Source organism: Amblyraja radiata, chromosome 2, assembly GCF_010909765.2.
Source record: "Amblyraja radiata isolate CabotCenter1 chromosome 2, sAmbRad1.1.pri, whole genome shotgun sequence".
NCBI classification, from domain to species: Eukaryota; Metazoa; Chordata; class Chondrichthyes; order Rajiformes; family Rajidae; genus Amblyraja; species Amblyraja radiata.
In genome coordinates, this window is record NC_045957.1 from 22,631,513 (window position 1) to 22,657,877 (window position 26,365).

General features: G+C 40.1%; 1 protein-coding gene across 3 annotated transcripts in view; it reads right to left on the reverse strand.

Annotated features, from left to right (window-relative positions):
* The window catches only part of invs (inversin), a 182,774-nt gene that overhangs the window by 70,629 nt on the left and 85,780 nt on the right, over positions 1–26,365 (reverse strand). For all 3 annotated transcript variants that reach the window (XM_033043058.1, XM_033043051.1, XM_033043043.1), the window contains exons 5-9: positions 24,392–24,565; positions 19,154–19,321; positions 15,569–15,749; positions 12,297–12,406; positions 6,337–6,508 (exon numbers count right to left, since the gene is read on the reverse strand). In XM_033043058.1, coding sequence (XP_032898949.1) covers positions 6,337–6,508; positions 12,297–12,406; positions 15,569–15,749; positions 19,154–19,321; positions 24,392–24,550 — 790 coding nt within the window. In that variant the 5' untranslated portion in view covers positions 24,551–24,565. The remainder of the gene's footprint in view (positions 1–6,336; positions 6,509–12,296; positions 12,407–15,568; positions 15,750–19,153; positions 19,322–24,391; positions 24,566–26,365) is intronic.

A 26,365-nucleotide genomic window follows, 5' to 3' on the forward strand; every position in this document is an offset into this window, starting at 1 on the left:
TGAAGAAAGCGAATGGTATGTTAGCATTCATAGCAAAAGGATTTGAGTATAGGAGCAGGGAGGTTCTACTGCAGTTGTACAGGGTCTTGGTGAGACCACACCTGGAGTATTGCGTCCAGTTTTGGTCTCCTAATCTGAGGAAGGACATTCTTGCCATAGAGGGAGTACAGAGAAGGTTCACCAGACTGATTCCTGGGATGTCAGGACTTTCATATGAAGAAAGACTGGATAGACACGGCTTGTATTCGCTAGAATTTAGAAGATTGAGCGGGGATCTTATAGAAACTTACAAAATTCTTAAGGGGTTGGACAGGCTAGATGCAGGAAGATTGTTCCCGATGTTGGGGAAGTCCAGAACAAGGGGTCACAGTTTAAGGATAAAGGGGAAATCTTTTAGGACTGAGATGAGAATTTTTTTTTTTTTACACAGAATCTGTGAATCTCTGGAATTCTCTGCCACAGAATGTAGTCGAGGCCAGTTCATTGACTATATTTAAGAGGGAGTTAGATGTGGCCCTTGTGGCGAAAGGGATCAGGGGGTATGGAGAGAAAGCAGGTACAGGATACTGAGTTGGATGATCAGCCATGATCATATTGAATGGCGGTGCAGGCTCAAAGGGCCGAATGGCCTACTCCTGCACCTATTTTCTATGTTTCTATGTTTCTATGTCATGCTCTTCTGTAGAAGGAATCAAAAGGCACACCTTTATTGAAATGGAAAGATAGCAAATAAGTAAATTAAAGTGGATTCAAGTTGTTGTTGTGCATGGAACATAAAAGCTGGCAAGCAGATGCAGAAAACAATTAAGACAAATCACAAATTGTGCTTTTTTGTTTGGATTTTGAAATGATTAAATAGAGAAGTATTGTTACAAATGTACAGAAAGTTGGTGTAAATTGGACCACACAAGGTGTAAGATTTTGGCTCTCTTATTTAAGAAAGAATATACAAGCATTGTTAGTAAAGTCAGAAGAGATGTACAAAGCTAATTTTTGAATGAACAGATTGCGCTCTCACGATGTTAGGTCAGTATTCCTTGGAGCTTACAGGAGGGATGACTTTACTGAAATAGAGAAGATCCTAAGGAGGAAGGGGGGAAATGACAGGGCATGTCACGATGGGTTCACCCGAGAGGGACTATTGGATGAGCAGACATAGTAACAGGATTATTTGGTGGGTTGGGTGGTGGTCATTTAAAACTCAGATGTTTAGGAATTAATTTTCGCAGATGCTGGTGAATCCCTAGAATTCTCTATCCCATAGATTTGTGGAAGCTTGAGTCGTAGAGTCATACAGTGTGGAAATAGGCCCTTCGGCCAAACTTGCCCACACCGGTTAACGTCCCATCTACACGAGCCTGCATTTGGCCCATATTCCTCTAAGCCTATCCTATCCATATACCTGTCTAATTGCTTCTTAAATGTTGCGATAACTATCTGCCTCAACTATCTCCTCTGGCAGCTTGTTCCATACACCCACCACCCTTTGGGTGAAAAATCTTTACCCTTTCACCTTAAACCTATGCCCTCTGATTCTCAATTCTCCCACTCTGGGCAAGAGACATTGTGCGTCCACCCAATCTATTCCTCTCCTGATTTTATACACCCCTCATCCTCATCGCCATAGAATAGAGTCCGAGACTGTCAATTCCCCATAGCTCAGACTCTTGAGTCCTGGCAACATCTTTGAAAATCTTCTCTGCACCCTTTCCAACTTCTCCATCTTTCCTGTAACATGGTGTTCAGAGCTGAACACAATACACTAAATGCAGCCTCACTAACGTCTTCTATAACTGCACCATGACCTCCCAATTTTTATACTCAATACGCTGACTAATGAAGGCAATGTGCCAAAAGCCTTCTTGACCCCCCATCCACCTGTGATGCCTGTACCTGCTCTACCACCATTACCAGAACACTACCATTCACTGTGTAGGTCCTGCCCACATTAGACTTTCCAAAATGTACCACCTCATATTTCTCTGTATTAAATTCCATCAACCATTCCTCAGCCCACCTCGCCAACCGATCAAGATCCTGCTGCAATTTTTGACAACCAATTTTTGACTGCAGCAGGTATTTAAAGAGGAGATTCTGTGGAAGTGGCACAGAAGGGGTGCTGAGGCCTTTGATGGTTCTGCTATGGCAGGATGATGGGGCCAAGTGGCTTAGATTTAGGTTTATTACTGCCTTGTACAGTGAAAAGTTTTGTTTTTACATGCTATCCAATTAGATCAGAGCATACTCAATCAAGTCAATCTCACATACAATATATTAGGGCGGCACAGTGGTGCGGCGCTAAAGCTAAGGCTCCTGTCTGTGTGGAGTTTGTACGTTCTCCCTATGACCGCGTGGGTTTCCGCCGTATCCTCCCACAAAGATGTGCAGGTTTGTAGGTTAATTGGCTTCTGTAAACTGTCCCATGTGTGTAGGATGTGAAAATGGGATAACATGGTACTAGTGTGCCTGTGATCAATAGTCACTGTGGACTTGGTGGGTCGAAAGGCACGTTTCCACCTGTATCTCAAAAATAAACTAAAGATAGAGCAAAGGAGATGATACAGTGCAGAAATAGTTCTCACCTACGTCTGATCCTATTTTCTTGTGTTCTTGGATTATTTAATGTTGCAATCCTGAATAAACTGAATTAATTCCTTCCCCATATACATTTTACAAGAGATGAGAGGAATACTTTGCCTAAGTACCAACAAAGTTGTACTTATTTCGACTCTGTTATTTGTGCAAATCCATTAATATTTATTCTTCCACAAGTACAATATCTACCTCAAATGTTTGCTATTTCTATTGTACTTGTCCCTCAGAACACCAAAAAATATGCTTTAGAATTTCCCTAGTGTAAACTGACAATCCACTTTCTAAGTCCCCGATACATCAAACCATATTGCAAGTTTCCAAAATTGCCAGTGAAGTACTATACTCAGAGTTAAAACTTCCTTACAACATCTGGAGCACAAGAAAATGTGGATCATATTACATAAATAGATAGACACAAAAAGATGGAGTAACTCAGCGGGACGGGCAGCAGATGTCTAAAGAAGGGTCTAGACCCGAAACATCACCCATTGCTTCTCTCCAGAGATGCTGCCTGTCCCACTGAGTTACTCCAGCTTTTTGTGTCTATCTTTGGTTTAAACCATCTTCTGCAGTTTCTTCCTATCCATTTCAGAAAGGCAAGCAGCTGGGAAAGGTTGATCTAGAGCAGTGGTGTCAGACTCCCGGTCCGCGGGTCTCTCCCAGCTGCTTGCCTTTCTGAATCGGGCTGCGTTTGCGTGTGCACGACGCGATCTGGCGCGCATGATAACAAAGTGCCTTAAATTAATGAAATATAATTGATGTGTTATCTGTTATTTTTGGGAAAAATATCAGTCTTTTGCCAAAACTGCTGGAATCATATGGGTGCAATTTTTACCTCAATAACTATGAGCATAAATAATTACATGGCCTGGGTTTACAGCCTTCTTTGGACCAAAACCTATTTTTTTTCAACTGATAACGTTAAATTAATGGAAATATTAGACAATCTTTATTAAAACATGCTGTCTTCTCTTCAATGAGGTGACTATTTATGCTAAGGTGCAACATGGTTAGACCTGCCTAAAATATTTGCCCATGCAACAGCAGTTTACCACATTAATAATAATAATAATACATTTTATTTGTTGGGCGCCTTTCAGACATCTCAAGGACACCTTACATAGATTAACAGGAATATAAACATATAATTGTGCGCAGTTAGTTATTTTTCACAATTTTGGTTGTATTTATGCACTATAAATCATGATCAAGTACTAATAAAATTCATTTTTGGATAGTTTTTATTGAATTAGATGACAGTTGAGCATGAAAAATAGTTTATCAATCTATAAAAATGTCAGCAAAACTGAGACTAAAGCTGAAATTATCTTGGTTGCTGATTTTTCTCACTGTAAATTTCAATTACTGCGTCAGTGTCTTGTAACTAAACAGATGAAATTGTCCAATTGCCCATTGGCTAGTATTCAGAACAATCATTTTAAACATGAGTGGTGTACATGTAGCTGGCAGAGCTGTTGCCTCACAGCACCAGAGGCGTAGGTTTGATCCTGACCTCAGATGCTGCCTGTGTGGAGTTTGCACGTTCTCCCCGTGATTATGCGGGTTTCCTCTGGGTGTTCCGGTTTCCTCCCGCATCACAAAGATGTACTGGTTTGAGGGTTAAATGGCCTTTTGCCCTGAGTTTAGGGAGAAGGTGCAAAAGTGGAATAACTGAGAACTAGTGTGAATGATTGATCGATTTTGAGCGTGGACTTGATGGACCAAACGGCCTGTTTCCATGCTATATTTCTGAATGAAAGTGTTCGTTGTTCACGTTTTTCACTGGAACCTCCTGCTGATCTGTTTTGAATTTACTCTCCTCCCACACTCTCTAGATCAGGGGTGTCAAACACATTTTAACACAATTTAGGTCACGGGCAAATTAATTTAAGGCACTTTATCATACTGAAAAAGACGTGAAAAGCGCCATGTCAATGTAAATCCATCTTCAAAGTATGAGGAAAGTAATACAAAGGCCTTGTGGAGCACCAACTTCGGTTATTACCAACAAGGATAACAATCTTTCTCCTTATTGCAAGTCTCGGAACTCGCACCTACTTTTTCGGGAAGGAATAGAAAAGAATCCTGAGTATTTTGCTCAAATGCTAAGTTTACCACATTACAATCCATTAAAAAGCAACCAACCAAAAGATCTCAACCTGGTAAAGCTACAAATAAGCAACATTGTATAAAAGGGAGCTATGAATTTTCACAACAGATAACAGTATATCAGTTCTATAGTGCACTGATTTCTAGTCAACATCGGGAGCCTCGATCGCCTCGATGTGGCCCTGACCACGGGGCGAGAGAAGATTCTGCGACCAATTTTAAGCCGCGCCGGGCGATGAAAGGCCCCGCGAAAGGGCCGATTCAGTCCTTAGAAAGCAACTGATACCCGCTTGAATCTTTCAAAAGTTACAATGTGATAAATAACACTTAAACAAATAAAACTGAAGCAAATAAATGCAAACAGAAGAGAGAGGGAGAGAAGGGGGGAGAGAGAGGTTGAGAGGGGGAGAGGGTGAGAGAGAGAGAGGGGGAGAAAGAGAGAGGGGGAGAAAGAGAGAGGGGGAGTGAGAGAGAGAGGGGGAGTGGAGGGTAGGGGGATATGAGAGAAGATCATTCCGAGCTATCCTCTATACTCTCTCGATCTCTTCTTAGAGCTCACGCTCTTCATCTCTAGCTTTTCTCTTTTTTCTCTACTCATCCTCTCTTTTACTGCTTACTGCTTTACTTTTTTCCCCCAATGAGCCAATGAAATTCACCCGTCAGCACCGGCTACAACCTACGAAAACATACAAGAACTTTCGACCTCCTGGCAACCTACAAGGATCTCCTGGCAACCCACTTACGGCACGAGAATTCTTGCTCCACTCCAATGGCGGCTTCATTCTGGTCGCCGCTAATTTTTCAACCGCGACTAGTTCCCAGAATACGGGAACTCCTCACGACCATGAAGGCGACTCCCCGGCAACCACCTGCGATCATGTGACGACCATGTGCCGACTGCATAGTCTTCTGCAGTCGCCTAAAAAGTCGCCTAAGTGGGACAGGCCCATAAGGCTACGTTGATAAATGGTAAGTTATACTGTATGTTATAAATTGAATTGGACCTAATATTGTTTCAATAAAAAGCTGTTTGGAGGCTGGCTGTTCTATGCCAGGTATCATACCTACTGATTCCCTAAAGTCTTTCCACTGTGCACAAAGCAGAATACAATGAAATATTGTTCACTTGCTTAAATGAGTACAAGTACAGCAACATAAAACAACACCCAACATCATCCAGGACAAAACAATAGATATTTAATACTTCTGTCACACAAATGCCATGATCTACAGTGTGCAGCATCTACATGGTGTCCTGCAGCAACTCAACAGGGATACTTTCACAGTTCATCCTAAACTTACAACCTCTGCTGCCTAGAAGAACAAGCATGCACATACGGAACACCACCATTTTAATTTGCACACCATTTTGAAGTACACCTCTAATTCTTCTTCATCTCTAGATCAAATCCTGGAATCCCTACCCAACTGCAGAGTAGGCATCCCTTCAACACATGGACTGCACTACCACTTTCCAATGGACAACTGTGGTGGGTATTATCCAAGATAACCATCCCTCCAACAAAAAAGTAACATCATTTTAGATTAAAAACAGCAGAGATTATATCTTGTTGCATTAATTATGCTCTCTAGAGTACAAAATAATCCACCAATATTAATTGGAAGACTGACCTGTTCCACCATATTTATCTGCCATGTTGATGTCAATGTCCGATTTAACTCTTAGCATGGTTTGGAGCACATTGTCACTGCCTTTTCCAGCAGCCCACATAAATGCAGTGCGCCCTTCCAAATCTGGGTCATCTTTCACAGATGGATGGTTCAAGAATACTTCGACGGTCTCCTACACAACAAAGTAGTTGAAATCAGTTCATATAGTTTGCATACAATATATTAACAATCTATCTTTCAGTAATCCATCTGTCTTGATTTTGTTTCAGACAACATCTACTAGCAATGATTTGCTGTTGCCATTCGCAGTTTGTCCAGATATACCTTCTTGTTTCTTTTCTTGTTCAGTTGCCTTTCACCACGATCCCACTGTTCATTTAATCTCTTGTACCTTCCAGTAACAGATGTTTGATACTCTCCTCCCACTTCTGTTTCCCCTCAATACTAACCTGTTACAGCTCCAGATTTTCTGATGTAACTGCTTTGCTCCCCACAAATACTGCTTCTACTGATTTCCTGAGCCAGCATTTTTATTTTTATTCCATTCCAGCATCAACAGCATTTTACTTATACTTGCACAAGATCCATCTATTTCTTTCAAGCCCCAGAAAATCACTGTCCTCTCTCTAATTATTTTGTCAAAACTCCACTGTAAATTTGTGACGTAAATCACACACAAAAACAAAAACCCTTCAAAGCAGCTCAGCTCTTCTTAGTTTTACATAAAATGTAGAAGAGTCACTCAACACAGACTCTCCACAATGCATTGAACTCCTGGGAAATAGATTCCAAAATCCTTGCTAAACCTCCCCATCAACATTTTTAATTTTACCCAGTGTACCATTTACCTTTCTAGATAAGACTTTAGTCATTTATTTTATTAAAAAATATAAATATAGAAAAAACAAATGTTCCCCTTTTTCTGCCAAGGTGATACCTTTGAGAATATTCCTTAGTAATTATCCATTTTTGTGAAGATTCTCTGTGCAAATGTTTCAAAAAATAAAATATGTGGTGCTGATAACTAGCAACTATGGTCTAACCGATTAAAAGAATAATTGCCACAAATTATTGTTGTCACACAGGTCAGAACCAGTTATTACCCTAGTGTGCAATCATTACTGCAACTTATTCACACTCACGTTCTTATGTTTATTATTCGTAACCACTCTTTAGATCTTCTAAACTTTGCTGGCATTTATTAAAGGACGCAAATCCCAGCTATTTATTATCTATTTACTATTATTTATTAAACTGCTACATCTTCCCTGTTCTCGCACACAAGAATAAATTACCACGAGTACTCCTCGGGAGAACTGGGAAATAATCAAATCAAAGGGAAATGTGGCAAGGGGGGAAATGTGGGGTGAAGAGATGAACATGAGAATGATGAAGATGAAAGGAAGAAAGATGGAATAAAAGGGACTGGCTATGGGGTAGGCAAAGGAGGAACTAGTACAATGGAAATGTGCAAGAGATAAAAGGACAAGGAGAAGAATAGTCAGTAAAATCTGAAAGGATGAAAGAGAATAAGTGTGGCCTAGTAGTGCAGGTGATATAGCTGCTGCTTCACAGCTCCAGACTCAGGTTCAAGCTTGACCTCTGCTGCTGCCTATGAGCAGTTTGAATGTTCGCTCTGTGACCAAGCGGGTTCCCTCCAGGTGCTCTAGTTCCTACACACATCCCAGTGCAGTTGGTCAATTGTAAATCGCAACTTGTGTAATTGAGCAGCAGAATCTGTCGAGGGTTAATGGGAATATGGGGAGGATGAAAATGTGATATTTTGATAGGATTAGTGAAAAAATAGGCGCTTAATGGCTGGTGCAGACTTGGTAGGCCAAAGGACTGTTTCTGTATTGAATGACTCTTATGGATAATGGTGGCATGAGAAAGCAAGAGAACTAGAAAGGGTAATAGATGGTGGAGAAATTCCTGTCCCGTTGCCAATTTATACCTCTGGTTGGCTGTTATCAAATGATTATACCTCGTGGGGTGAGGCATGTACTAGTAGGAAAATGGCAGTCAGACTTTCAGACACTGGTTGAAATCAGGCTGTTAGAATCCTTGAGCCAGATTTTACTGTAATTTTTCAATTATTTGGGTGGCTGGATTAAAAGTAGACTTACTTATTACCATTATGGTAAGGGCATGATTCCAGTTTTATGCAGTTGCCAGAGCACTTTTGGTATCATCCCTAACCTTGATTTTTAGTTTCAAATTCCTCCTGTTTTTTAGATGGTTTCATCCTACATGGCTCTTTATTTAAACATTCTTTATTTTTACCACATGTGGCTTTTCAATATTTTTAAAACTCGTCAAAAAATATCCTCCATAAACATTGCTAAATTGGATTGGACAAGATTGTATAGCAGGAGCTGTAAAGGTAGACAAGTAAATTTCATGATGGATCTAAAGTAGTAACGGGAAATTGTTCTTCTAGTACTTCAATACAGTCCTTAACTGTGATACTATTCTTTACATTGAGTGGTCTCAACACCATTCAACAGAAGTCTATATGGTCTAGCATTGCCATTGTTCTTGACTGAAAAGCAGTTAAAAAAAGCCACATGCCAACTCAAAATCGAGGCCTCCGGAATAGACAGTATCCCTTCTGAAGTTCTGAAACCTGTTGTGAGGAGCTTTATTCATAATGTTACCACCTCAGAAAATCATAATCGCCTTCATGAAAGATGACACATCAGACTATGGTAAGCACATACGTCATAGAATATAGAGCCGTCTAGTACAAGACCAGGTCCTTAGTTCATGTCTGCACTAACCATGATGCCATGTTAAACTAATCATATGTGCCTACACAGGGTCTAAATGCCCCTTGAATGTAGTCTTCGTATGTGCCTCCACCACTTCCCCTGGCAGCTCCTTCCAGGCACCTACTGGTCTGTGTAAAAAAAAATAGCCGTACAAACCTCATTGATATTTTCCTTTCTCAACTCTCAGGTAGTATTCTAGTATTTACCATTTTCACACCGAAAGACTCTGATTATCTGCCAAATCTACGCCTCATAATTTTATATACTTCTATCATGTCGCCCCTTAGCCTCCAATGCTGCAGAGAAAACAATCCAAGTTGTTCCAATCTCTCCTACCGCTCTTTAACCCAGGCAGTATTGTGATGAACTTCTTTTGCACCCTCTCCAAAACCTTTGCATCCTTCCTGTAATGAGATGGCCAGAACTGCACACAATGCCTCAAATGTGGTCTAACTAGTTTTATATAGCTGCAACACGACTTCCTAAATTTTCAACTCAATGCCCTGATCAATAAAGACAAGTATTCTGTACAATCTCTTTACCACCCTATCCACTTGCATGGCCACTTTCAGGGAGCAATGGATTTGCATTCCAAGACCTTCCTCCTGCCATTCACTGTATATTTTCCTCTTCCATTTGAATGCCCAAAGTGCAACATCTTTGCTGTTGTCTGGATTAAACTCCATCTGCCATTTCTCTGCCCAGATTTCCAATTGATCTGTCTCCAGCTGTATCCTTTGACAACTTTCCTCGTTTTCCACAATTCCACCAACTTGTGTGACATCTACAAACTTACTAATCAGCCTGTCACGAGGGATCATTTTGAATGCTTTACTGAAGTGCATCGACAACATCCATTCCCCTCCATCATTAATCATCTTCATCAAGATTTCACCAGAACAAATTCATGCTTTCAATTCCTAATAAGCCCATGCTTTTCTCAATGTGAGTAAATCCTATATTTAGCTTTCTTCTCCAATAATTTCCCTACCACTGATGGAGGGCTGATGGTTAAACAAGATTCAAAGATCTTTGCCAAGGTTTCTCTCTTCTCTCGTCTCTTTCAGGCACTGGAAATGTATCAATCTTAATGTTCTTCAAAAGACCTAATACCTCCTCCTTTTTGCAAGCAACATGCCCTGAAGTAACAATATACCCCTTCCTGACCATGCCTCACTCTATGTGCTTCTTCTTGGTGAATAATGATGTAAAGTACTCATTTTGCATCTCGCTAATTTCTTCTGGCTCCAGGAATAAATGACCATCTTTGGCCTCGTGTAGTCCTAGTTTTTATAGATATAATGAAGGTCCAAAATGCCTTGGGATCCAGCGAGGGGGGGAGGGTGTCGCGAGCATGGGGGTCCGTCGAGAGCGTGGGTGGGCCGAGAGCGTGCGTGGGTGGCACATCGAGAGTGTGGGTGGCCCGTGTAGAGTGTGGGTGGCCCGTGGAGAGCGTGGGTGGGTCGTGGAGAGCGTGGGTGGGTCGTGGAGAGCGTGGGTGGCCTATCGAGAGTGAGGGTGGCCTGTCGAGAGTGAGGGTGGCCTGTCGAGAGTGAGGGTGGTTCATCGAGAGCTACCCACTTGAGGGCCAGCAAGAACGAAGGGGGAACCGGCGGGAGACCACCTGCTGCAAAGTGCGACATGGGAGAGGATAGGAAAGTTCGGTGAACTTTTGCAACTTTCTCAGAAACATGGCGACACTTGTACACTACCTAGGTGAGATCTGCTACAAGATTTTACTGGGTTGTTTGCAAAACAAAGCATTTCACTGTACCAATGTACATGTGACAATAAAGTATCATTGATTGATTAATTGCCTTTTGTAAATTGTCCCTAGTGTGTGGGATAGAACTAGCGTATGGGTGATCGTGGTTGGCATGGTGGGCAGAATGGCCTGTTTGCACCCTGCATCTCTGAACTAAACTAAACATGGAACTGAGAATCTCAAGTCCACACATTGAGAGTCCATGGAAAATAAGTCTGAGTAGTGGAAGGTGTGCAGTAAGCTGTCCAGCACCTCGAGCCTCATCTGCAGTGCTGGCTCGAAGGGCCGAATAGCCTACTCCTGCACCTATTGTCTATTGACCTGAAGTTCTCACATCAGTCTCATTAATCATATTAGAATTTACAGAACTTGGGTGAAACAAGTGATCCTGAATCCCAAGGGACTAGCTAGAGTTAGATTAAGGAATATTTGGTGGATCCGATCTATGGCATGGCATCACAGAGTTTAATCAATACAACAAAGATGATATTGAATGAAGATGACAGATTAGAGAAGCACAAACTGATGTACTAAAATTGAATTTGTTCTTGTTAGATCTTGCCTTGAATTTAAAGTACAATATTGATCACTAAACCAAAGGAATTAAAGCCACAGAAGTATGTAGCAAAACACTACAAACTCTAGAATCAGACACATTAGTTCAAACAGAAAATTAGCAGAATACTGTAAATATAGCAAGCTGAAGGCAAGAACTTAAATAAATATATATGCCAACCTCCCTGATATCCTCGCAGTTGCATCAGTTAAAAGCTTATATGTAAAGAATGTGCCCAATTTCACACATGAATGTGCCTAATGTGCCCTGGGATTCTGGAGGTTTTCTTCTACCTCGAGAAGCTGAAGACAGAGTGGGAGAGCAGCCATCTTGCTAGAGAAAAAAAATCAACTTTTAAAAAATGGTGGGAAAAAGTGGAAGAATGTTGTTTTTTCTTTGAGTTCAGTTTGTTAGTAATCGAGGAGGCAGGACCTGGATGAAAGCAGGCGTCCGATTGGCTGAGGCAAGAGACAGCGCAGTGAATAAAAAGAAAGCAAAGTTCAGCCTAGCAGCCTGTTGGGAGCGACCGTGTGGAGGTGAAGTGCAAATTGAGGCTTTGGCTCAAGAGATTTCAGAGAGAAGGGCTGGCGAGAGGAGTGTTGACCTGCCAAGCCCAGAGCAGAGCAGCAGTAAGCGGGAAGCCTACAACAAGTTGGAAACACAAAAGGGAGGCAGACAGGGTCATGAGATGTGCTCTTTTGTAAATTGCAGTCATGGTGGGGCATTTGCACAAACAGCTACATCAGTTTAATGCAGGGGAATAGCTCTGGGGAATTTTGCAATAGCTGGGTAGTGCAGCAATTTGATAGGTTATTGATTTGATAGGTCATCAGATTTGATAGGTTATCGATTTAGAAGCACAACTTACCCCAAAATTGCTCTGAGCAGCATAATGCAGCGGGGTGGCTCCTTGGCTGTCTGATGGAATGGTACCCGACTTATTTCTTTCCAATAGAAGATATCCTATTTGTGCATGACCTAAATACAGGTATAAAATCGATGATTAAATTAGAGAATTACAAGGATGACATCAGCAAATAATGCAGTCAGCCAGCAAAGTGAATTACTGGTGTAGCATTCTTTTAAAGTATACTGGATAGGCTGTAATTCAAAGATTTGCAAAACAAAATGTAATTATGAACAAAAAGCAGAAGTCACGTACTTCAAATGATCAAGAGCAAAGTGCATAATAGAATATTGCTCGCTGATTGACCATCATTTATATATTTCAGTTCATTTCTCATCAAAACATATTTCTCGGGATAACAGGCTGATATGAGAAACTCAAGCGTAAAACAAACTGCTGAAAGCACTCAGCAGGTCCACTGAGTTTCTCCAAAAGTTGGTTTTCTGCTTAAGATTCCAGCATCTGCAGTCTATTGTGTATATGAAACGCTGATATGAAAGTACAGTAGTATGAAACACTTTCTCTAATCTACATGTAAAGATTTCTGATGTGGAATAAATTCTTATACAGGAGCTGCACCAAATTGGGAATAATGATCCTTGACATCTCGTATCAACAAAATCACAGATACAAATCTCGTTTTTGACAATGGACTCAGCCTCAGCCACAGGACAGCTGCATTATATTCATTGTTTTGAGTGCAGGTGCAGGGGCTTGCAGGGAATTGATGGGATTAGTGTCAGGCAAAGAACTGATGGTGTTAGTGTAAAATTGATGGGATTAGTTTATTTAAAAAGGCATTAACTGCTTGAGAATGGAACTGCTGTACACAGCGACAAAAAAAAGGTAGTGCTCAAATCTTCAACTGATAAAAAGCCAGACTGTACTGTGAACACAAATCCCTTATTAGTATGAAGGTGCTAAATACATCTTGCTCACCCAAAATAGCTAAGGAATCCTGTTTGTCAACAGTGTGTTTGGGTGAAATTTGTTAGTTGAACGTCTAATATCTTATGTCTGATAGTTATGTTCAGTCTTTAGTCTTTTGGTTGTAATTCCATAGTTTATTGTTTCGTCAGATATGATATGTTCAGTTTTAGTTAATGTCTGAAGATATTTTAATGCTTGGCTCGGAAGCTGTATGACCATTGTGCATAAATAAACACTTTTAAACACTGCTACTGGACTCAAGAAATGATTAAGAATTCAGAGATTCTATTCAGGTGACAAGAAAACCAGCATGATTTTATACATGGGTTTACACTTGTCGAAAGGGGATCCAGGAGAAATAGATAGAAAGATAAGGGTCTAGAAATTCTTTCACATAGTGCCACTTGTTTGCATACCGCATGAAAATTGATTGCATTTGTGCAGATGCTGGTTCCTTGCTGTGTTTATGCTTTTGGGGATGGAATCATCCAGAATATGCAGTGACAAATACCCCTGAGCTTTATGTCTCATTGCTGAGCAGTCTCACTGCTCATCCTAGACTGGCCAACACCAGCCCTCACAGGCAGCCATACTCATACTCATACTTACTTTATCAGCCAAGTATGTTTTGCAACATACGAGGAATTTGATTTGCCATACAGTCATACTAATAAAAAGCAACAGAACACAGAAAATACATTTTAACATGAACATCCACCACAGTGACTCCTCCACATTCCTCATTGTGATGGAAGGCAAAAAAAAGTTCAATCTCTTCCCTTCTTTGTCCTCCAGCTGTCGGGGGCCTCGAGCCTTCCGTTGACGGGACGATCTTACTCCCGTAGCCAGCAGAGGGCCTCCTCTTCGTGGAGATCAAGTTCCTGCATCGGGGGGGAAATCTCAGCTCCCCCGCGCCGGGCGATCTACCTTGGGTCGATGGTAAGTCCACGCCCCGTGGTGGGGCTCAAAGTCAGTCCCGAGCAAGGCCTCCAGCTCCACGATGTCAGGTTGCAGAATTACCAGAGATACGACCCGGAAAACAATCGCATCTCCGGTAAGGTAAGAGATTGAAAAAAATGTGTTCCACAGACATTGCTTGACCTGCTGAGATTCTTCCAGCGCTTTTCTCCCTCAAGATTTCAGCATCTGCAGCTACTAGTGCCTTCATTCTACCGTTTGTAACTTGCCAAAAAGGAAACAATACCAGCAATCATTCAGCCACTGTTATGCTGATTTTTTTTTTTAATCTATCACCCTCTCTCTTTCCCCAGAAACCATATAGGCTGTTTTTCCTGCTTGACCTTATCAACTGTTTATTGAGAAATTTAGTTCAACTGAAAAAGTATAACACGTCTCACTTATTTTGCCTTCTCTTAATTCAGACTATCTTCCATTTGACTTTAAAACATGAATGAAATGGATCGAATAGAGACAAATAAAACACAGACACACTCATCCATGCTGACCAAGGTACCCTCTTGAGCAAGTCCAATTTGACAGCGTTAGGCCTATATCATTATTTTCTATCCAGGTACCTGTCTAATCATCTTTTAAACATTGTAATTGTGTCCATCTCTACCACTGACTGGCAGTTCATTCAAAATACCAACCACCCTATCTGTGAATAAAAGTGCTTCTCACGTCACCTTTAAATCTTTTCTCAGTCAGCAGAAAGACTTGATTACAATTGAGCCATTCACAGTGTGTATGATAAGGGAATAACGTTTAGTGCAAGAATAAGCCAGTAAAGTTCGATCGAAGATCATCCGAGGGCCACCAAAGAGGAAGATAGTAGTCAGGACTGCTCTCGCACTTCTATATTTTCACACTTCTGTACCATAAAGCATCATATTCAGAAAGGGAAGTAAGAGAGAATGAAATAAAATCAAAAGATGTCTTATGCTCAATTTCTTAGTTGCCTCCTTCAAGCTCATATTTTACAAATGATCAAATGATCTTTCAGTCTGACTTTCTTAGATCTATTTCAAAATGATCTGGTTTCCATTTTGCCTCTCCTCATTTTTCCCTTTCTAAATTAGTCCCAACAAATTAATTGTTAGAAATGACTGTAACCATTTCAATTATTTTATTCAAGTTGAAATTCAACTGTAAAATACATTATGATTTAAAAAAAAAGAAAATGTAAAGCACAACAAATGTTTGTGCTGTAGCCAAATTTCCTCGCCCAGAGTATAAAACTAATAATAACAGATAGTATTAAATCTGGCCTGGATCTGTGTACATACAATAATAATAACGTGATTTGCTGAACATGTCATCAGCTTACTTTTAGTATTACTTACCCAATAAAGCTGCCCAGTGTAGAGGAGTTCGAAATAAATTATCGTAAGATGTTATATTGCATCCTTCATACAACGTCAATACATCAACCACAGCTTCATTTCCTTCAGCAACAGCAAAGTGTAGTGGTGTTCGCCCTTCATAATCCTGCCAGTTCAGCAATGATTCAGTGGGAGCAGCCTCCTATCAGATGGGTAGAAAAAATAGTAGCTTGCAATATATTTTGGCAACATATTTAAAATTAGAAAATTACTCAATCTAAAATTTAAAGTTTAAAATAATCAGACTTCAAAAGATTCAGTCATAGTCCTCAGTTTCAAATTATATACCCAGGTTCATAAAGCAATTTTACAAAATAGATTATCCTCCCACCTAGACACCACAGAGGATTCAAACAGACCAGCCAGATAAGTATCTCGGTGGAAACAATTAAGTATATGAGACAAAGAGATTATGATTATTCTGCTGTCCCAAAATCTATTAAAGCTATTAAACGTTCATCTTGTGAGTAAAATTAACCAGAAAGCTAAATGTTATCCGAATATTTTAAATCATTAATACTTTATATGTTCAAATATGATCGCTCTGTTTACAAATGAGAAGTTGATTATCATCCCACTAGCACCAAAGCCCTCACAACCAATTTGCAACCCAAAACAATTTCTAAGTATCAATGCTAGTCAGGCATGAAGTCCAAAATTGATTTTTCATGAGCTCTCTATTTGTCCCACATATGTAAGTGAAGCTCCAAGCCCAATTTCGGACATTGTTTGGGCAAAGAAGATGGGCTATGTTTAAAGTAGATCCAGAAGCAAATCTACCTCAGTATGGGTAAAATGGTAGGTGTCTGAGTGTCTTTAAGAAAAATACATATTACCATCAACGAAAGAGAAAATGCAGGAGTAACTCAGTGGGTCAGACAGCTTCTCTGGAAAAACATTGATAGGTGACGTTTCGGATCGGGACCCTTCTTCCGACAGACTGCCCAGGGGGCGTGTGAAAGAAAGTTGGAATAGACGAGGGGCAGGAGAGCGTGGTGGATAAGAGGTGCAGGGTGTTTTCTGATAAGCAGATTGTTAGACAAAGACCAGATGAAAAGACAGGTGTTAGTCCAAAAGGGATAAAGAGTTTCAAACTGTAAAACTAGTGGCTAGAAAATTTGTGAATTGTGTAGCCAGTGGAAGGAATGTCCTGTCCTCCAACCACACCCCCCCCCCCCCAAATCCCCACCCTCTTTTCCAGCTTTCTTTCCTGCCAACCCTTGCAATCAGTCTGAAGGGTCCAGACCCAAAACGTCACCTATCCATGTTCTCCAGAGATGCTGCTTGACCCACTGACCTACTCCAGCATTTTGTGTCTTTCTATGATATAACCAGCATCTGCAGTTCCTTGTTATTACATATTAATATAACCCAGAATGTTTAGATAATCCATGTCAACAAATCTGAAGCTAATCCCCTCCACTAATTATCCCCCAATTTAAAATCTGAAGAACCCTTTATTTCATATTGTAAAATTAATTGATTTGGAACTGAATTAAAAATAAATCCAGAATGTAAAAACAAGGAACTGCAAATGCTGGTTTACAAAACAAGGACACATCCCTGGAGAACATGGATAGGTGATGTTTCAGGTTGGGAAACTTCAGTTTGCGGAAGGGTCCCGACCCGAAATGTCACCTATCCATGTTCTTCAGGGATGCTGCCTTGACCTGCTGCATCCTTACCAACTGTATCACAGTATGGTATGGCAACTGCTCTGTCTCCGACCGGAAAGCACTGCAGAGGGTGGTGAAAATTGCCCAACGCATCACCAGTTCCTCGCTCCCCTCCATTGAGTCTGTCCAAAGCAAGCGTTGTCTGCAAAGGGCGCTCAGCATCGCCAAGGACTGCTCTCACCCCAACCATGGACTGTTTACCCTCCTACCATCCGGGAGGCGCTACAGGTCTCTCCGTTGCCGGACCAGCAGGTCCAGGAACAGCTTCTTCCCTGCGGCTGTCACACTACTCAACAATGTACCTCGGTGACTGCCAATCACCCCCCCCCCCCCCGGACACTCCTCCCACAGGAAAAACACTATGACTGTATGCATGTAAATAGTTTTATTTATTGAAATCATATTCTATGTCGCTCTTCCAGGGAGATGCTAACTGCATTTCGTTGTCTCTGTACTGTCCACTGACAATGACAATTAAAGTTGAATCTGATTAAAATTAAAATCAAAATATCATTTGATTCCACTTGTTTAATTGTATACAGCACAAATGACTTTAACTATTAATGGACTGAAGTTGCGATAGAGCAGCACAATCCTCTATTTCTTTCAATCTCACAAACTATAGACTGTAATGTCTTCAGTCACAGGATGGGGTGGGAAATTGCAACCTTCACGTAGGTATGTTGCAAAACGTACCTGAAGCGTCGCTGAAAATCTGTCCCAGCCCGTGTGCGCGATTTTGGCGCCGTTTAGAGGGGGGCGGGTTTAAAACGCGATTTTCTCTAGGCTGTTCAAATCGAGGATGTTCAGCCTAGTTAATTATTAACGAAAATTCGCTGGCAGATTCCGTCGCTTGAGCTATTATTAGTTTTAAAAGCTTTATTTAATTGTTATAGTAGTTTAAAAATTAACCTCTAAACCCCCGACGGTCGACAACGGCCAGATCTCATACAGGGGACAACAGGAGGTAGGCTGTTTATTTTTACATTAAAAAGGGCTTCTTAAGATCCCTTTATACAAAGTTTTATGTTGCGAGTAGCTAATTTTGGGCCCATTATATCCCGCAGTATTTTTCTGGGCATTTGAGGGCACAAATCTACCGCAATGTGAACGTTCTAAACCAGCGCGTTCACAGGATCCCACTAGAAAGCTGATTTAAATGGACTTTAATTTACAGCAATTGAACACTAAATTCCTTCCATTTGGCCTATAAATTAATGTAAATGAGATTTAAAAATCATGTTTTATTGTGAATTATTTGTGAATGTTATTTGGACACTTAGGCTATTTAAAAATGTTAATCATTTATTAAGAAATGGATAGATGTTTAGATCTAGTAATTGAAGTTTGAAATTAGCTACAATTGGGTAACTAACTAATTATATGCTTTAATTTCAGGTCATCCAAGTAAGATTATTTTATATTTGTTTCAGAATGGTTCAATCTATGATAACTGAAAATTTCATTCAGTTCTCTTATTTTTTAAGAAAGTTATGGGCTTTGACTGTCCACGATCACAGCTTTTTTGTTATGTCCATAGAAAATCAATAGGGAACAAGATGCTAATTTCCGAGTATGAAAATGGCCATAACTTTTTAAATACTTGAGATATGAAAGTGAATTAGGTGTCAAATTAAACTTCTTTTTATGCTTTATCTGATGGGATAAATTTCAGACTTGATTTTTTAAATCTCAAAATTTTGTAACATTGCTACTTCACGTGGTCCAACCTGTTTCGACGAATGCAATCAATCTGGTGTGCACAATCAAATAAGATCAAATAGAACAAGTTGTCCTACAACTTTAGACTGTGCACACCATACACAAGAAGAAGAAGTCACAGGAGGAGTATTTAAACCATCATGCTTACCAGAATGCATTTCACTGTATGAATGGCTGTGGTTTCTTTGTTGCTGGCAGCCCAATGAAGTGGTATTTTGCCTTCAATATCGGGAATGCCTATATTGGAATCATGCTTTATCAGCAACTTCACATGCTCTGGATGATTGTAGTAGGCACTCCAGTGTAGTGCTGTTTGCTGCAAAAATTAACAAAGCTAATCAAAAACAGGCTATATCAGATTAGGTACTAGGTGATTATGTTTATTAGTTAATAAAAATGAAAACAATTAACAATAGGGTTAATTCTCTACAGCAAATTGTTAATTATAGTTCTTGTTTTTGGCTGTAAATAATTGCTAAACACCCAATGCTCCTTTACAGGAAGAGTTAAAATCACCTAATTTCAAGCAGATGCATTTCCCAGCAATTAAAGCAAAAATGGCCTGGATGTTGATTAACCATCTAGGAAATATTTACATGATAGATAGGGATAAGGCTAGAAAGAGAATAGAAAATATGAATATGTTATTTGGAATTAGAAGGATTTTTATTATCAATAATGTTAATTGACAGAAAATTATTTTCATGACCAACACTTGTGGTTTTCTTTGATTCCACGTTCATTACAAATTATAACTACAGACTCATTAAAGGGAAATTAATTATTTTGATTCTGCTCAATATTTTGTACTTACATTATCTAAATAAACAGATGACAGTTATCTCAAGATTTTTACACTGCTGCTCTAGCTTGGAATACAAATCTCTGCAGGAAATACAAATAACGTTGTAACAACCTTTTATTTCACTTTATAGCAGGAGCCAGTATCAAGAGAGAATGTTTTGCTGTATTAAAATATTATGTAACAGATAACTTATTTTGAATATACTTTTGACAATATTATTGTGCGAATTTAGACATATCAACAGGAAGATGCATGTTTGGTAGACCTTTTGATGTATCATTCAATCACTTTTGCATTCAATCATAAGAAATATTTCCTAGAAAGCCAAGTTAAACACGTTACAAACTCAAATCAATTAAACATTTTGAACACATGAAATATCCGATATAAGATTTTATTTCCACAGATTCTAGATTCTGTATCTAGATTCCCTATACCAATTTTTCTTTCAACTGTATTTTCTTAGTGGAAGTTGACAGTACTAATTATTCCAAATTGAGTCCTCCATTCAGCACTATATCACCATTTGCAGATATACAAGTTTCTTGTATCTTTATTTTAATCCATGAACAATGATTTGAAAACACATGATTGGATTGCTACCTTAACCCTTTCACTTTAACCATGCTTCGATCATTTGTGCTCCTGTTTCCTTTCGTGGTTTGTCAAATTTTGTTTGATTGTGCTTCTGTGATGTACATTTGAATATTTTACCATGTTAGAGGTAATGTTTAAACACAAGCAACTGTTGTTGAACAAATTGTAAGCTCACAGTTCCGAATACATTTTGTGATGGCAGTTATTTAAAAATCAATCTTCACAAGCTTAAAATAAATGGCCCAACTTCAGTGCTGCATGAGGAAGGCAGACAAATTATTAAAGAAAATTCAGTAGGATTCAACAAGATTTTGGTTAATCTTCTATCTGCAACTCCTTGTGCTTCCTGTGCAACACCTGTGCCCCTGGTGCTTGAACCATCTACTAATAGGAGTGGTTTTCTTATTTACTTAATCTAATCCAGCTATAATGCACACCCCTGCATTAAAGCTCTTCTCAATCTAAACCGGTTAAGGAGAATCAACAGTCTCCAGGAAACTTTGGCCCAGCTATGGTGTTACCAACCCTTCAATTCCATGGTCTCCGCTCTGTCAACATCTTGTGCTTGGAACTTTATCAAAAGCTTTCATTCATTTTATCAAACTTCTCTGCTCTCCCTTCTAAAAAAATAACGTTAATCAAATACATTGTGCCTTTGATAAATATATGCTGCCTCTCCTTAGTTAGCCCTTTTATTCTCCTGCATTTTATTTTCCTTTCATGATTATGTTTTCAAAAGCTTCCCTACAGCTGAGCTTCAAGGTGAATGGCCTGCAGTAACCATTTTATCCTTCCTGGAATAATGGGGTTATATTTGTCACTCCCAGTGCCTTGGCACCTCCCCTGTATTTAGCCAAGATTAAAAGATTATGGCAACCTTATAAACAATTTCTGTCCCTACTACTCCTTATGTTAATCCCTTTATTTTAAATGTTATTCCCTTTATCCTGTATCTGTACACGGCTTTATTGCAATCATGTATAGTCATTCCGCTGGCCGGATAGCATGCAACAAAAAAGCTTTTCACTGTACTTTGGTACACATGACAATAAACAAAACTATGAAAACTCTGAGCATCATGTGAAAAAATAATTTTATTGCACCCTAATCTAATCTGGGTTACATCAAATTACAGACCATGCAATTTGTTTGCTTTAAGAAAAAACAGCCGTTCCAGAATCTCCTCCTCATCAATTTTAATCCCAGTGCAAAGGAAACAGTCTTTTGTCTAGAAAATGGAGACTAGCTTTTTTAATATGCTGAAAAGGCAAGGCATGTTGTTCTAGCACCTAACTGGATGGTCTGCAAGAAAGAAAATCAGAAGAATGCCAAAAAGCCTGGTTAACAAATCACAAAGGTGGACACCCCCCTGAATCACATGTAACATTTTGATCTGTGTTTCTGAATGGCAGTGCCATTTTCATGGTTCTGCCAACCTCTGAGGCGAACGAGTCAGACCTTAAAAGAACATTTACAATGGATGTCACTGCAACAATAAAAGCTGCCATGGGAAAAAGGGAATTGGTAAAGTCCAGCTCAAACTTGTACATCTGGAAAACCACATACAATTCAATGGTCAATCAGCCTCCATGCTGTGAGCATTCCCAAATCAGTTAGTTAGCCCCCTAGTCATTGTCAGAGTCTAACATCTGTGGTCGGGGAGTTACTAGGGAGTACTAGAGACAGGGGCGGAATAGAATAGAATAGAATGCCTTTTATTGTCATTCAAAGAGACAAGGTTTGAACGAAATTTCATTCCTAGTCATTAAATTACAAAATAAACCAAGACACACACTTAACACAATTTACACAAACATCCATCACAGTGAATCTCCAACACCTCCTCACTGTGATGGAAGGCAAAAGTCTTATCTCTTCCCTTTGTTCTTCTCCCGCGGTCCAGCAGTCCAACTGCAGCGTCGAGGCGACTGGGGCTCACGATGTTAAAGCCCTCGGCGGGCGATGGTAAGTCCCGTGGCCGTTTAAGCCGCGCCGGGCGATGTTAGGCCCCGCTCCGAGTCATTTAACCCCCGCGATTCCGGCGGGAGAAGTTGCCATTGCGGGAGCTCCGAAAAGCGGTCTTCCACCAGGGACCTGCGAGCTCCCGATGTTCCTGTCCACCGAGCCTGTGGCCGGAGCCTCCGAAGCTCCGAAGTCGGGTTGCAGTCTCGCGCCAAAACAGCTCTCCCCGCTCCGAAGTCGGCCACCTCCGCGATGGCAAATCCGCAGGCTCCGCGACTGGAGCCCTCAGGTTGGTTCCGGTTGGAGGCCGCCGGCTCCACAATGTTAGGCCCAATGACACCGGAGACCCGACAGGGAAAAAGTCGGATCCCCGTACAGGGAAGAGATTAAACGGTTTCCCCCACCCCCCCACCCCCCCACATATACACAGCTAAAAAATAATAAAAATTAGAACCAAAAACATACATCTAACGGGACAAAAATTAAAAAAAAAGACAGATGGACTGCAGTCGGGATGAATAGGGATAGTCAGCATGGTATCACACATCTGATTGCGTTTTTTGAACATGTGGCCAAAAAGGTTGATGAGGGAAGAGCTGTAGATGTGTATATGGATTTCAACAAAGCATTTGACAAGTTTCTGCACAGTAGGCTGCTCTGGAAGGTTTGATCGCATGGGATCCAAGGAGAACTAGCTGACTGGATAGAAAATTGGCTTCATGGAAGGAAGCAGAGTGTGATGGTGGAAGGTTGTTTTTCAGACTGGAGGCCTGCAACTAGTGATGTGCCTCAGGGATCAGTGCCGGGTCCATTGCAGTTTGTCATCTATATCATTGATTTGGATGAAAACATACAAGGCATGTCAGGACCTACACAGTGAATGTCAAGGCTCTGGGAAGTGTTATAGAGCAGTGAGATCTAAGAGATAGGGTAATCAAGAATGTTTTTGGCACATTGGCCATCAGTCAGAGTATTGAGTATAGAGGTTGAGAGGTTACTTTGTACAATACATTGGAAAGGCCACATTTAAGAGTATTGTGTTCAGTTTTGGTCACCCTGTTATAGGAAATATGTTGTTAAGGTGGAAAGGGTGCAGAAAAGATTTATGAGAGTGTAGCCAGGACTTGAGGGCCTGAGCTACAGGGAGAAGTTGAACAGGCTAGGAGTTAATTTCTTGCAGGAGGATGAGGGGTGATCCTACAATGGTGTATAAGATCATGAGAGAAATTAATAGGGTACATGCACAGAGTAGGGGAATCCAGAAGCAGCACCAAAACATGATCATTCTTGCATATAGGCTTTGCAGGCTGTTTCTCTGCATTATGTACTAATCCAGGGATTGTACTTATGTATGGCAATGATCTTACTGATCTGTACGTAAAAAAAGAATCTCACTGTATCTTGGTGTACGTTATAATAAAGGAATAATTGAGAACTATAGATTTAAGGTGAGGGGGAAAAGATTTTATAGGAACCTATGGGGCAACTTTTTTTACACACGCGGTTGTAGGTATATGGAACAAGCTGCCAGATGAGGTAGTTGATGCAGGTACGATTACAACATTTAAGAAACATTTCGGCAGGTACATAGATAGGATAGGTTTAGAGGGATATGGGCCAAACGCGTGTAGATGGGGTAAGTAGGGCCGAAGGGCCTGTTTCCACAATGTATGACTCTGACACTAGGCTCTTGAAGATGAAAGTCATAGCGCCTTCCGGTATTTAGATACACAACCATGCCTTTTATGTATTCAAAAACAGGCTCGCTTTCACAATTTTCTGATTCTAAAGGTAGAATACCATGACCAACCTGACTGAATAATTCAAATTTACATTTTGACTTCTTTCAAGAAGCACCACCTGCAGAATCAGAAATAGGATCATTGTGCAACCAAAAGCAAGATAATAATTTGAAGAAAACACGTTCTTCGAAGAGCTTTTCTCGACAGTATAGTCAGAATTTAGTACTTTAAATGGTTATTTTTTTAATAAACTTCACTCCTATCATTACATTTCCAATACCTTGTTTTTATCTTGGGTGTCCACTTCTCCTGGGGCCATAAATTTAAGCAGCAAAGCCAAACACTTGGGATTTTTGTGCCGAGTAGCTAAATGAAGTGGAGTCATCTCCTCAAGATCCTTCTGCATCCAATTTGCACGCCGTCCAAGTAATAACTTCATAAAGCGATAATTTCCCTGGCCAAAGAGAAAAATATTCTTCTTTGAAATACTTTCCCTTTTATTTCGCATAGAAATTAACAGTTACAATAAAATGTATACATTATTAAATGGTTGTCATATTATTGAATAACTTGAATTGAAAAACATCTAAATCATCAGAAATAAAATAAATTGTGATTTCTTTGGAAGTCTTCATCTGTTCCTCAGTGGCTGCAGCTTGTTTTCCATTAAACACGACTGCTAACCACTGAACAAATAAACTCTGACACCCCATTCAAATGATATTTCTGCACTACATGTTGGATCTGATACGCCAAATAAACATGCACATTCTGGTTAGATATTTAAACATTACGTTTCCCCCACCACCTTGTCCCACCCAAAGTATAGCAGCAGACCAGGGCATGTTATAAATTAAAAGTTAGAGGAAGGAGTCTTTGCCTATAACAAAATTTCATAAATTCCTGCCTCCTTCCAACTGGATTTCACAATTGATATTTGTTTATTATTATCACATGTATTGAGATACATTGAAAAATGTTGTTACCGTTCAATCCAGTGAAATCATACTAAACATGTGTAAATCAAGACATACACATACAATATGTAAATGGAAAAATCAAGACATGCACAAGTATAATATGTTAAGAGAAAAATATCTGAATGCAGAATTTTATAGTACAGGTACAGAGAAAGTTTTATTTAAATGCAAGGCCTGCAATGAGGTAGGTAGGGTGATTGGAACTACATCCTTACCTTATGAAAGGACTGTTCAGTAGTATGAATACAGCGGGAAAGAGGCTATTTCTTAATCTGATGCCACGTGCTTTCAAGCTTTTGTATCTTTTGCCCGAAAGGGGAGAAGAGGGGATGGTCACGCTGTAAATAATCCTAGATTATATTGCTTGCTTTCTCAAGGTAATGAAGTGTAGGTGGAATTGAAGGGTGGGTGGGGGAAGGCTGGCTTGTGTGATGAACTGAACTACATCCATAGCTCTATGTTTCTGGATTCTAGGAAACATCCTGCAAGCTAATTAACCTATATGCAAAAATGAGTCTACCCATGGGGTCACTAATGTCATAATTAATCTCTGGCTGACTTTCTACAATTAGTCTGCTATATACCTGAAAACTGTTGTGAACCCAGGCTGTGCTGTAGGTTCCCATTTTGCAAGTTCAAATATGTGCATAGAAATGTCTATTGGGAGATGTTCTGCTCTAACTTTCTATTTTCAATGGAAGCATTAATGAAACATGTTTGCTGAGTAATTCCAGCAGTATTGTTTTTATTTCCCAGTTCCAATCTTTCCTCAGACAGTGCATTCAGAAAGTATTCAGACCCCTTCACTTTTTCCACATTTTGTTACGTTACGGCCTTATTTTAAAATGGATTACATTCTTTTTTTTTTATCATCAATCTACACATAATACCCCAGAATGAAGAAGCAAAAACAGGTGTTTAGAAATTTTTGCAAGGTAATTAAAAATAAATAACTGAAATATCACATTTACATAAGTATTCAGACCCTTTGCTATGACACTCAAAATTGAACAAAATTGTCCGTAGACCTCCGAGACAGGATTGTGTCGAGTCACAGATCTGGGGAAGGGTATAAAACCATTTCTGCGGCATTGCAGGTCCCGAAGAGCACAGTGGCCTCCGTCATTCTTAAATGGAAGAACTTTGGAATCACCAGGATTCTTCATAGAGCTAGCCACCCGGCCAAATTGAACAATCAAGGGAGAAGGGCTTTGGTCAGGGAGGTCATTCTGACAGAGATGAGTTCCTCTGTGGAGATGGGAGAACCTTCCAGA